Raw genomic sequence first — 13,192 nt, forward strand, 5'->3', positions numbered from 1 at the left:
TATAGAGAATTAGATATAATTCAAAATAGCAACTGGATTAAAGCTGGGTAATGCCAGGTACAGCAGGTGCATGGAGATACTGGAACTTCACATACTTCTTGTCGAGGAAAAGACTGGTGCCAACATTATAGTGCATAAACTGGCAATATTAACAAAGTTAAGTATAGATATACACCTGCCCAACAATTCTTCTCCTAGGTAGATATCCCAGAGAAATTCTCAAGAGTTCCATAAGTGAACTTGGATAAGGATGGATAAGGATGGATGTAGTAGTGTGAATTTGGAAACAATTTAGGTGTCCATACTGGGTGAAGAGATCATGAAAACACAGAAGGTGCACACTATGGAATACTAAGCAGCAGTAAGTAGCAAGAGATTAAAAATATCTAAAGCAACATGGGGGAAGTGGATGTGGCTCAAGTGATTGGGCTCCCGTCTACCATATGAGAGGTCTAGGGTTCGATTCCTGGGGCCTCCTAGTGACGCCAAGCTGGTTTGCGTAAAGAGCTGGCCTACATGGAGTGCACCGGTCTGCACAGAGTGCTGATCCATGTGGCGTGATGGCCCACACAGGAGTGCTGGCCTGTACAGGAGTGCTGGCCCGTGCAGGAGCGCTGGCCCGTGTGGAGAGCTGGCACAGTAAGATAATGAAACAAAAAGAGATACAGAGGAGAGACAATAAGAGATGCAGCAGACCAGGAAGCTGAGGTGGCGCAAGAGATTAAGCACCTCTCTCCCACTCTCGAAGGTTCCGTGACTGGTTTCCAGGGCTGTCTAAAGAAAAGACAAGCCGACACAGAAAAATACATAGCAAAAGGACACAAAGAGCAGACAGTGAGTGCAAGAACAATGGGGTGTGTGTGTGTGGGGGGGGAGGGGATAAATAAATTTTTAAAATCTTTAAAAAAAATAAAGCAACATGGGTGCATCTTTAAAAGCACAGAGTTTAGCAAAGAAAGTTAAAGACTCAATTTACATAAAATAAATTTATGTAAATTAAACACAAACCCAAGATAGCATATGCCTTCTAAAAACACATGCAAATAAAAAGATATATTTAATACATCAAACTCATTAGAATGGTTGTGTGTGGTGGGGAGGTACATGGTTGGGAAGAACAGGATTAAAATGGAATAGGAAAATAAAACCAGAGGGGCCTTGCTTGGACCAGCAATAATTGTGTAGCACAAACATTAAGGAGTATAAGCAATATAATTATTCAACCCTCTGAAGTGGAGGTTAAAATAAAAAGAAGGAAAAAAGAAACTCAATGGATGAGTTAAAGAGTGGATTAGATACACTGTACCCAGCGTAACTGGAGAAAGATTTAAAGAAATTGCCTAGAATTTAAGTTAACAACACAATGAGAAAGGAAATATGGGGAAAATAAGTTAAACAACATGGTATATAGAGCAAGAAGTCTAATGTAGAGTTTGAGAGAAAGGTAGTATCCAAAGAGATAATGGCTGAAGATATTCCATATATGATGAGTGACTCCCATTCTCAGATTCAAGAAGCCTGATGACACATAAGCATGATAAATAGAGATGTGTCTCCACTACTCATAAATAGTAGGGAAACCTCCACACATCAAAGACAAACAGTTCATGCTAAGGCAGTCAGAAAGAAGAGGTGGATTACCTACTAAGGAGGAATTAAATTGACTGACTACTTACTTCTCAATAACAGCAATGGATGCTCAAAGAACATGCGACATCTTCAAAAATGCTGTGAGGAAATAACTGTTGACCTGGAGGTGTGCACCCAGCGAAAGCATCTTTCCAGAATGAGGACGAAAATAAAGACATCCCCAATTAAACAAAAACAAGAGTTTACACCAGCAGATGTTCATAAAAGAACTTTCAGAGGATGTACTTCAAGAAGGAGAAAAAAAATGTTAGTAAATCTTATTTACTTAATTATGCTAAAGAATTCTCTAATGTTATATTTAAAAATTAATTTCCTTTTTTAAAAAAGAAACCAGTCTGGATTATAAGAAGTTGAAATTAATGGAGCCTGAATTAGCTGGGATTTATTACATATAATTTTATTTCTTCCTTGCCTGTTATATATAGCATCATCATTTATGTCAGATGCCAGCCAATCACCTGGTAATCTCATTTTAGAAATATTTGAATCACTGGAACAAAGCTTTATTGTTGATACTAAATTATACTGCATTATATAATGTTGCAATTCAAAATAATACAAATAAATTCCAAGACCAAAAGGTGAGGTGTCAAAACCACATTCAGTTTCTCAGTTTATATAAATGTAAGCATTAACAAAAGGGCTCAATGAAATATTAGCATGAAACTCTTACAGTCTGCACTAAAGTCAAAATGCTATAATCAATGCTCAACTATTTCAACATTTGCTCTCACAATAAATCCAATACTAAAGTCTAGGGCAACTCCTGAACATATTGGGTTTTATGTTTTCTTACACATTAAAATCTACCTGTATCTAACTTGAACATGAGAGGTCTTATACAATAAGAAAATTTGTTCTACTGAGCCATAGTATATACAAAGTAATAAAGAGCATTTGTGGATGATTACGTATTAAGTGAAGTTGAAGAATTTAATCTACTGCAAAACACATTTAATGCAAATGTACCCTGGCAATATAGATATTATTGATAGTGTACTTGAAGAGAACATTTTCATCCAATGTATCGCTTGGAAATTAAATTTCCTTCTTTGAGAATTTGGAATTTGTTAGACTGTGTCCATCTCCAGCACACATTTCCAGTAGTACATGGAGTGTATTTTCAAATATTACAGAAGAATCTGAGTGACTTAAACATCCCATTGTGCCAAATCAGCTGTGAAGGTAACTGTCTCTGACAGGGGACAATCCCAAGAAGCAGAAACTAAAGAGAGCTAGTGAGTTTGATGTTTATTTTCATGCCACCATCCTGTTTTATTTTCTGATGTGCTTTGTGACCAAGTATAAGCTAGAGTGATCTCTGATCAAATGGAAATGGACACTTTTAAAAACACACAAACACAAAAAGCAATTGCATTTGCAGAAACAAAAAACAAATGAGCTGAGGATATGTAGGTTAGTTTGGATAGATTCCTTTTCTTTCCTTTCAACTTCCTTAAGATTTTACTTTGTACCTAAATGAAACATCCGAATTTGGATACTGAACACCAAGCAACATACGACTATAGTTTAGTCCTACAGGTTTATCATCAATTATTTCTAAATCAAAATAAGTTAAAAGCACAGCCAAAAATTGCTTGATTTCAACAACGGCCAAAAACCGGCCCGGACATTTGGTGATTCCAGATCCAAATGGCATTACATAATACTTCAGCTTTTTCCCTCTTTTGAAAAAGGTGGTTTTCTTCTTACCATCTTCTACAAAACGATCAAATCTAAACTCCTGTAAAGAAGAACAGAAAATGTTAAAATTTTAAAATTTACATGAAATACTTTGGGTTCAGTTCCTCCAAGTTGCCAGCTCTTCCTGCCTGCCTTAAAAGGCTTCCTTGAATCCAGCAAATACCAGGAAGTAAAACTTGATGAAGGGCAAATGATGCATGAATTAAAAAAAAAAAACTCAGATGTTACTGGGAAATGACTTTACCCATAGCAAAAAGAAAATACGTACATGACCTTCCTTCCCTAGTCACATTTCTTTCATGCAATGAGCTTCCAAAGCCCACAGGGCTTATCTCCCTTTGTGCTCTGTGCTTTGGAATGAACTGTGCCAACCCCCCCACCAGCCACATTCAAATCGTAACCCCCCAGTCCTGATAGATTAGAGTTATAAGTTTAGGATCCAGTTCCTGTGTTTTGACTAAATATAAAATATTAATAATACAATTCAGACAAAGTACTAGAGAAGAGGAGGAGAAGGAGTGAATTTTCCTTATGTAAGTTCTGTTAGAATGAACTCTCTTTAGGATACCTCTAGGGTGACAGGTGTGGCTGATAGGTTTTCATAATAAGTTATATTATTTCTTACAGAAAATTATGGGACCGAGTTACCTAGGGTGTTTGGCCCACCCTCTTAATTTTGCTTGAGGGCAAAGGGTTACAGTTCAAGACTCGCTTGAGTTTCTGAGAGGACACTGTGTGACCTTATTTCAGGCCATGGTGAATTAAACCATTGATTAAATTAATGAACGTGGTATGCATGAAAACGGCCAAATAGTTCCTGGTGTTCATTAGCATCAGACCTGCTCTGCAAATGACTTTGACATGAACTACACGAAGTCAAAAGCAAAGAAGCAGGTCAGATCAAAAGCAGTTCAGGTCACCGTGAAAACCCCACAACAGGCAGACAGATTCTGGGTCCGTTATAAATGACCTAATTTTCTCACTGAACTCCAATTTTGTGAATATCAGCAAGTCATTTCCTTAAACAACATGGTTTTATTCTCATTTACCTAGGATACTTATTTTGAGAAGTATTCAAGCTGAGAAAATATACTTTGGGTAGTTTTTATCTTTCTGTTGGCAAGTTGATGGTCAATCTGTATTTTTAGAACTTGAATTCGTGACAACTAATTCTTGCCTCTATGCAGCCCAGGTGACTTTTACCACAGATATTTTGGGGATATATCTTAAAAGGATGGAACCTCAGGGCTAAACTAAAAATCCTGTGTAGTAATGAATGAGGACCCCCTTTGTTGACACACATGTTGTTACTGAAGATAGAGTTACTACATTTTTCTCCTGGTGACCCTTTTCCATTGCTGGGGCCCCAGCCTCTCTTCCTTGCTTCCTCCTCCTTGTTGGTCAGTGTGAGGAGACCAGGACTTTCCCTAACACTGGACGTTGCTATGAAATGATTCGTGAGAAAAGATCTCCTTCTACCCCACTGCTTAAGCCAAAAAACCCAAAAAGAAAGCTTAACTTGGGCTGTGATTTCATAGTAAGCCAGACACTCTCGTGGCTTTCCTGTTCTTCTCTGTGAAAATGGGAGTGGTGATCTCTGAAAGGCCAATGTGATAAACCCACTTTGCACCAGGTGCTCCCGTGGAACTTAAGTTAGCATTTACACTCAGGTCTCTCAAGTCTCTACTCAGTCAGCAACGTCACTCTTCTAGTTTTCTGTCCACCTTCTTCTATTCAATTTCCTCACAATAAACATCTTAGCAATTCCTGCTTATTTTGTGAAACAAGAAGGGGAAAGGTCAACGTCTTTACTATGTAGCAGCCTACAAGCTCAAAGTGTATATGGGTGGAAAAATACTTTTGAGTTAAGGTATGTTTTCAGTTTGTTCCACTGCAGTTCATGGAGAACCTGAGTAGAAGCTGAAGTTAGGGCATGGGGCAGTTACTAGAAATATAATCTGATTTTTGCCAAAAAGGGAAGGGGTATAATATTAGCCTTAGGCCTGAGATTTTTTTTTCTTCTCTCTTTATTTTTTTTTTCAATAAATAAAAATATATTTTTTCAAAAAATATAAGAGGTCCCCATATACCCCCCCACCCTTCTCACCCCACTCCTCCCACATCAACAACCTCTTTCATCATCAAAGGACACTCACTGCATTTGGTGAATACATTTTGGAGCACTGCTGCACCACATGGATATTGGTTTACATTATAGTTTACACTTCCCCCAGTCCACCCAGTGGGCCATGGCAGGATATACAAGGTCCAGCAACTGTCCCTGCAGTACCACCCAGGACAACTCCAAGTCCTGAAAATGCCCCCACATCATATCTCTTCTTCCCTCCCCCTACCCTCAGCAGCTACCATGGCCACTTTCTCCACGTCAATGCTACAATTTCTTTCATTACTAATCACAATAGTTCCATAGTAGAATATCAGTAAGTCCACTCTAATCCATACTCTATTCCTTCATCCTATGGACCCTGGGATGGTTATGTCCACTCCACCTCGATATCAAGAGGGAGGCCTGAGATTTTGGGGTCACAGTGACATAGGGCAAAGGGTCAGGAAGCTCAAGATATGCAAATTCATTTGGAACCATTTAAACATGGATTCTTCATGCTGACAAACTCTTTTTGAAATAACTATAATACTTGGGGATTAAATTAATAAGATAATGAGAATAAAGTATATTTTAAAAGAAATCTTCAAGTTCTTGAAGAAAACAGATATGGAAGAAGTAAATGAACATGCAGAGAATGGGGAATATGTGAATATTCAATATTTACAAACAGTAGGAAACAGCATAATATTGAAGCACAATTTTACAAACAGTAGGAAATAGTGTAATATTGAAGATTGGAAGTTGCTGGATTGGTAATGAGTTTTAGTATAAGTGATTGAAGAAGACTGTATAACGCCTTAATTTGTGTTTTCCAAACATTATGTTTAGTTCAGCTCAACAGATATTTTTGAGTACTTCTCTGTGAGGTATTGAGGTCACAAAGGCATAAAATATGGTCTAGTTGCTCATGTCTTGTACCCACTCAATTTATAATTTTGGGAATAGGAATCTAAGTTAGACAAAAGATATACGTTTCTAGAAATAAAAACTGATAACTTTTTGCATAAATGATTAAGGGCTGGTTTTGGCTGTCTTGGGGGCAGGAGGACAGAGCAGAGAAGTCCCTTTTTATCTCTGTGGTTTGGGTTCTAATCCACGACACGCTGCAGCTGGCATGCACTGGCTTGTGAGAGTGCACATCTCTTCAGGGTGATGTGGAGGATTCACACTGAGAAACAGACAGACGTTCCAAATCAGAGTTTTTCTATTTGGATAGCTTGCTCACCCGCACACCACTCGTTCCAATACTGCAGATACGAAGTTCCAGTTTACCCGTAGGGCAGAAACCCTCTCGAGATGGTCTGAAGAACATGGTCACGTGACTAGGCCACTGAGTCCCTAAACTCTAAGCCTGTATTTTTTCTTTCTCCTTAACATTCTTTTTTAAAAAAATTTTAAAAGAAGCTTTAGATTACATAAGAGTTACATAAAAAAAATAGGAATACAGAATAAAAAAAGAAAAACAAAGAAGAACTGCTACTAACCATGGACTACAGTTTACCTTATAGTTTACACTTTGGTTTGTCCTGCACAATTTTATAGGTTTTGACAAAATGCATAATGGCCCATACCCTTCCCTGCAATGTCATGCAGGACAATTCCAGTGTCCCCAAAATGCCCCATGTTACACCTATTCTTCCTTCTCCCTCCCCTCAGAAACTCTGGTGGCCACTGCCTTTATATCAACGATACACCTAAACTGTAAGCTTTTAAGGAAAGGGTCACAATGTATTTATCTCGCTGTCATCCAATATGCCAATGAGAGTGTTTTTCATGCCAGCGCTCAGAACATGCTTGCTTCCTTGAAATAAACTGCTAGCATAATCTGTCTTCTAGTTTGAGACATAGACAAAAATTGTTCTATTTCTTCATCTGTCATGATTAGTATATTCAAAGGACAGTGGCAATAATAAAAATGAGGTTGATACCACAATTTATGCAGTGATTTAGGATTTTTTGGAATGTCTTTAAATCCATTTATCATTTTATAATCCCTACAAATTTGAGAAGGAGATTGTGCAGAACTTGCATAAAAAGGCCTTTCATTCATGTTCTGAGCTCTTTTTTGGTCAACTTGGGCATTTTTATCTTCTCCGTGACTTTTCTTTTTCATTTTCAAAAACTTTTTATTTTGAATACTTTCAAACTTACAGGATTAGTTACAGCAGTAATTCACACCTCATGCAGAGAACTCTAACATACCCCTATCCCCCCAGATCCACCCATTTTAACATTTTGCCACATTTACCAATTTGGACATGTTTCTTAAGGTCAAGGATATTCACTTAAGTAAGCACCTTAAGTGCAGTTATCAAGTTCAAGAGTTTTAACATTGATATAAAGCTTTCAGTCTAAATGCTGATTTTTTCATGTCCTAATAATGTCCCCTTCCTTGGGCCTTTTCTCCTCCCTTGCTGGCTCCCATCCAGGATCATGCCTTGCATTTAATTGCCACGGTCTCTTTAGTTGATCCTTGTAAAAACTAAAGAAGACAGTTTATGTTGTATATAACATAAATGATCATGCAACATAACTTTCCCATCTCCACCTCTCCCAAGCATACCATTCAATGGATATCATTCACCATATAGCAGTACCCTCACCACCTTCCATTGCTAAAGCTTTCCCATCTCCCCAGGAAAACCCTATATCCATTATGCAATAACTGCCCATTCTTCCTGTTCCCTGCCTCAGACAACAAATACCCCAATTTCTTTCTCTCTGACTTTACATAGAAAATATCTTCAATATTTTCTTTGTAGCTACCATGGGGCTTAAATATAACATCCTAAATCTATAACAATCTCACTTGCTCTGATACTAACCTAACTTCTACAGTGAACACAAACTATGATCTTATTAACCTCTGTTCCCTGCACCTTTACGTGGTTTTTGTCACAAATTATGTGTTTATACATTGTGAATCCAACACCACTGGGTTATCACTACATTCTATGCATTTGCCCTTTAGATCCTGTATGAAGTAAAAAGTGGAGTTACAAACCAAAAATTCAGTAGTACTGGCAGTTACGTTTACCTATGTCATTACCCTCCCCGGATCTTTATTTCTTCATGCAGCTTCCATCTATTCTCGATTGTCCTTCCCTTTCAACCTGCAGAACTCCCTTTAGCATCTCTGTGGGGCCAGTCTAGTGGTGAACTACATCAGCTATTTTTTACCTGGGGATGTTTTAATATCTCCCTCATTTTTGAAAGATGGTTTTACTGGATACAGAATCTTTGGTTGGCAAGTTTTACTTTCAGCATTTTAAATATGTCATCCCATTGCTTTCTTGCCTCCATGGTTTCTAATGAGAATTAAGCACTTAATCTTATCAAGTCTCCCTTGTATGCAACACGTTCCTTCTCTCTCTTTTTTTTTTTCAGATTTATTTATCTCTTTTTCCCCCTCCCCATCCTCCCATCCTGCTGTTTTGCTGTCTGTGTTCTCTTCTCTTCTTATTTTCTCTCCTCTAGGATTCACCAGGATTCGATCCTGGAGACCTCTGATGTGGAGATAGGTTCCCTGTCAATTGTGCCACCTCAGCTCCTGGTTTCTGCCATGCTTCACCTTGACTCTCGAGGCTTGTCTTTTTTTTTGATGTGTCATCATCTTGCTGCATGACTCACTTGTGTGGGCACTGGCTCACCACGTGGGAACTCACGCACCATGTGGGCATGCTTTCTCTTCTTCTTTTTCACCAGGAGGCCCCAGGGATTGAACTCGGGTCCTCTTATATGGTAGGTGGAAGCTCTATCACTTGAGCCACATCTGCTTCCCTGCTTCTCTCTTGTGATTTCAAAATTATCTTTTTGCACTTGAAAATTTGATTATAATGTGCTACAGTGTGGGGCTATTTGTGTTTCTCTTGTTTAGAGTTCATTGAGCATCTTGGATGTATATATTCAAGTCTTTTGTTAAACTGGGACATTGTCAGCCATTATTTCCTTGAATATTCTCTCTGCCCCTTTTTCTTGTCTCTCTTTCTTCTCCTTCTGGGATCCCCAAAATGTATATATTGGTATGCTTGATGACTCCCTCACAAGTTCATCAGGCTCTGTTCACTTGTCTTCATTTTTTCTTCTTTCTCCTTCTTAGACTGGATGATTTCCACCTGTCCTATCTTCAAATTCTCTGATTTTTTTCTTCTGCCAGCTCCAATCTGCTATTGAACCCCTCTAGGGAATTTCTAATTTTTGTTACTGTGGTCTTTTTATTTTTTGTTTAAAGATTATTTATTTCTCTCCTCTCCTCCCCCCACCCCCATTGTCTGCTCTCTGTGTCCATTTGCTGTGCATTCTTTTGGGTCCACTTGCATTCTTGTCAGGCAGCACTGGGAATCTGCGTCTCTTTTTGTTGTGTCATCTTGCTGCGCCAGCTCTCCATGTGTGCAGCGCCACGCCTGGGTGGGCTGTGCTTTTCTCATCTGGGGTGGCTCTCTTGTGGGGTGCACTCCTTGCACATGGGACACCCCAATGTGTGGGGCATCCCTGCGTGGCACAGCACTCCTTGCACGCAGCAGCACTGTATGTGGGCCAGCTCACCACATGGGCCAGGAGGCCCTGGGTAGCAAACCCTGGACCTCCTCCTATATGGTAGGCGGATGCTCCATCAGTTGAGCCACATCCACTTCCCATTACTCTGGTCTCCAGCTCTGTCTGTTTCCTTTTCATAAAGCCCAACTCTTCAGTTGATATATTGTGTTCATCTATCATTTTATTGATTTCCTTTAGTTCTTTGTCCTCATTTTCCTTTAGCTTTTAAGCATATTTAGGACCGCTTTTAAAAAGTCTTTGGTATGTCCCAGGTCTTGTCCTCCCCACGGATAATTTCTAATGCTTAATCTTCTACTTTCCCAGGGCAAGTACATCCTGTTCTTTTGCAAGTTTGTAAGCTTTTGTTCAAATCTGGACATTTTTATATTTTAATATGTTATTGTTGGAATTTAGACTCTGAGGCATCTGGTTCTTAAACTTGAATCTAGCTAGTGTTACGATAGGGCTTTTCTTGATTGTCAGAAGCTAGTAAAATAAAGGATGGGAAAACCCCATTGTGGGCCATGACTCCCAGGGATGAGGCTCCCTGGCACTGAGGGGTTGTTACCAAGCGCCAACAAGCAAGGCATTTGGAAAAAGACCTTGACCAAAAGGGGAAATATTAAATACAAATGAGTTTTTATGGCCAAGAGATTTCAAAGTGAGTTGGGAAGTTATTCCAGAGGTTATGCTTATGCACGTCTCGGCAGGATCTCATGGACTGCCACAGTAAACAGTGTCTCAAGCAGGGGAGCTCCTGAGGGCTCTAGAGACATGGAGACACAATAAGCAGGGCAAACAATCTCAGGAATTCAGAACCCAGTCAGTGGGCCTTACCCTGGAATATATGTTTCCCAGTGTAACAGTTAGACTCATTTATAATTTCCCTATACATTGTCTTCTGCCCCTTTTATTTGAACCTATAATTAGCACTATACTTGTTAAATATACGTATCAGACTTAAAGCTTCAGTCTGTTCATATGCCGTGTTGAACCCTGAATTTCAGCAGTGTTGCATAACCTCATCTTCAGTTCATCGAACTTGCTCAGAACTAACAAGTAGCAAAAAGGATGATGATGGACAATGCCCATCCCAAAAAAGAAAGAGTATCTACACCTGTAAGCAAGACAGCTCCATCCATCTGCCCCATGGGATTTAAGTCCCCTCTCAAACAGAAACAGAGTGGGCATCACCATCTCAAAATTCTCAAGATCGAGGAATGAATAAACATAAACGGGGTATGCAACTATGGACTAAAGTAGACTTATTTTTAGTCTAGTAATGGAAGATTCTGCAATACTGATATTAAAGGCAGTGGCCACCAGAGATTCTGAGGGAAGGGAGGGGGAAGAATAGGTATAACAGAGGGCATTTTTTGGACATTGGAATTGTTCTCAATGACATAGCAGATACAGGCCATTATTCATTTTGTAAAAGCCTATAAAAATGTGTGGTGCAAAGTGTAAACTCTAATGTAAACTACTGACTATGGTTAGTAGCAATGCTTTGATGTATTTATCAATTGTAATAAATGTACCACACTAATGAATGATGTTAATAGGGAAAAGTGGGGGGAGGGGGCATATGGGAATCAACCCTATATTGTCAAGGTATCAGTTATGGACTCTAAATCTACTTTAAAAGTAAAATAAATAAAATGAAAACAAAAAACAAAAAACGGGAAAAAAGAAAACACCTTTCCTAGTCCTTGCAGATTGATGAGTGCCCTTACAGGGCTTAGCCATACAAGGAGCTTGGAGAATAGCTCCAGGTTAAAGTGTAGGGGCCTGATCCTTGGCCGAGCACGTATGGCTCTGGGAATTCCCCCATTTATAGAGATAAAAATTTCCCGTCTTCTCTAGGAAATAGTTTCCTTCCAGACGTGGGCACTGCGCTATATGTCCTACCGCCAGCAATCTCTTGCCCCAGGCGTCTGTATGACTGCTCTCCCACAGAGCTTGGGGAACCCCCTTCTATACCCAGGGGAAGTTCTGGGATGGCGAGTCCCTCAGGCCACCCCAAACTGGGCCAGACATGCAAGCCCCCAATCTGTGCATGCAGGCTCCTCTGCTCCAGGACCAGGGATCTGCACTGAGAAGAGAGGGGAGGGGAGAATACGGACAGGGCATCAAAAGAAAAAAAAAAAAAGTGGCCTTTTATTTATTTCAGTGTTTGTCATGTTACTGCAGTCCTTTAAGTGCTTTCTGGAGCTTTGAGAAAGATGTTTCTGTCAGTTCTTGCTGGTTGTTCAAAGCTTCAGTGGAGGTACAGAGCCCTGGAGCATCTCACTCCGCCATCAGGGTAGGATCCCTCAAGGTCAGAGCTTTTGGGAATATGGTGATGGCCTGTGAATTTCTCCGGGGTTTCCCAGTGTTTCCTTAGTTTAGGAGACCAGGTACACAGGATAATGTGTTTCCATCTTAAATCTTGCTAATTCTTCCCAGTAGCCCTGCAGTGTTACCATGCCTCTTTTCTCCTTTAGCACCTTTTGCCACAGAAAAACCAACCAATAAATCTGACCTTCTTCAATACTCTAATTCTGGACACTGTATTTTGGCAGAAAGGAAGCTATCACCATTTAGAGCCAATTGCATGAATTCTGGCTAACAGACCTCAATTTGGGGAAGCGTTCAGAAAAACACTGAAAAAGCTTCCTAGTCCAAGTTATTTAACAGATTGCCTAGACTTTCTTGTAGATTGCTTGGATTATATTTATACTTATAAAAGAGAGAGGAGGAAAGAATCGAGAAAAGGTGTTTCCTTTGCTCTCATTGTCTTAGATTAAGAGCTTATACTGGTAGCCTATAGACCCATTAGGCTCCCAAATACCTTTTTTTTAAAGCCCACATGGTTTAAAAATTTTTTTTAAATATTTGCAACTTCACCTAGAAATCTATTGTTTGTTTTTTCATAAATGATTTATTTATTTCTGCCCCCCCCCCCATTCCCCTCCTCATTCCCCCTGTAGTCTGCTCTCTGTGTCCATTCACTGTGTGTTCTTCTATGTCGGCTTGTATTCTCATTAGGCGGCTCCGGGAACCGATTCTGGGACCTTGCAGGGCGGAGAGAGGCGATTATTCTCTTGTGCCACCTCAAGTCCCTGTTCTGCTATGTCTTCTTATTTTCTCTCCTCTGTGTCTTTTGTGGCATCATCTTGCTGTGCCAGCTCTCCA

At 39.7% G+C, this 13,192-nt stretch overlaps 1 protein-coding gene across 2 annotated transcripts in view; it reads right to left on the bottom strand.

The window, feature by feature from the left end:
* Window positions 1-2,021: 2,021 nt before the first annotated feature.
* Window positions 2,022-13,192, bottom strand: part of CYP7B1 (cytochrome P450 family 7 subfamily B member 1) — a 181,898-nt gene continuing 170,727 nt past the window's right edge. The window contains exon 6 of one of the 2 annotated variants that reach the window (XM_004463917.5): window positions 2,022-3,394. In XM_004463917.5, coding sequence (XP_004463974.1) covers window positions 3,107-3,394 — 288 coding nt within the window. In that variant the 3' untranslated portion in view covers window positions 2,022-3,106. Of the gene's footprint in view, window positions 3,395-9,176; window positions 9,992-13,192 lie in introns of those variants that run through there. The other variant, XR_009180409.2, reaches the window with a different exon arrangement.

This window comes from Dasypus novemcinctus, chromosome 14 (genome assembly GCF_030445035.2).
Source record: "Dasypus novemcinctus isolate mDasNov1 chromosome 14, mDasNov1.1.hap2, whole genome shotgun sequence".
In the NCBI taxonomy this organism is placed as follows: Eukaryota; Metazoa; Chordata; class Mammalia; order Cingulata; family Dasypodidae; genus Dasypus; species Dasypus novemcinctus.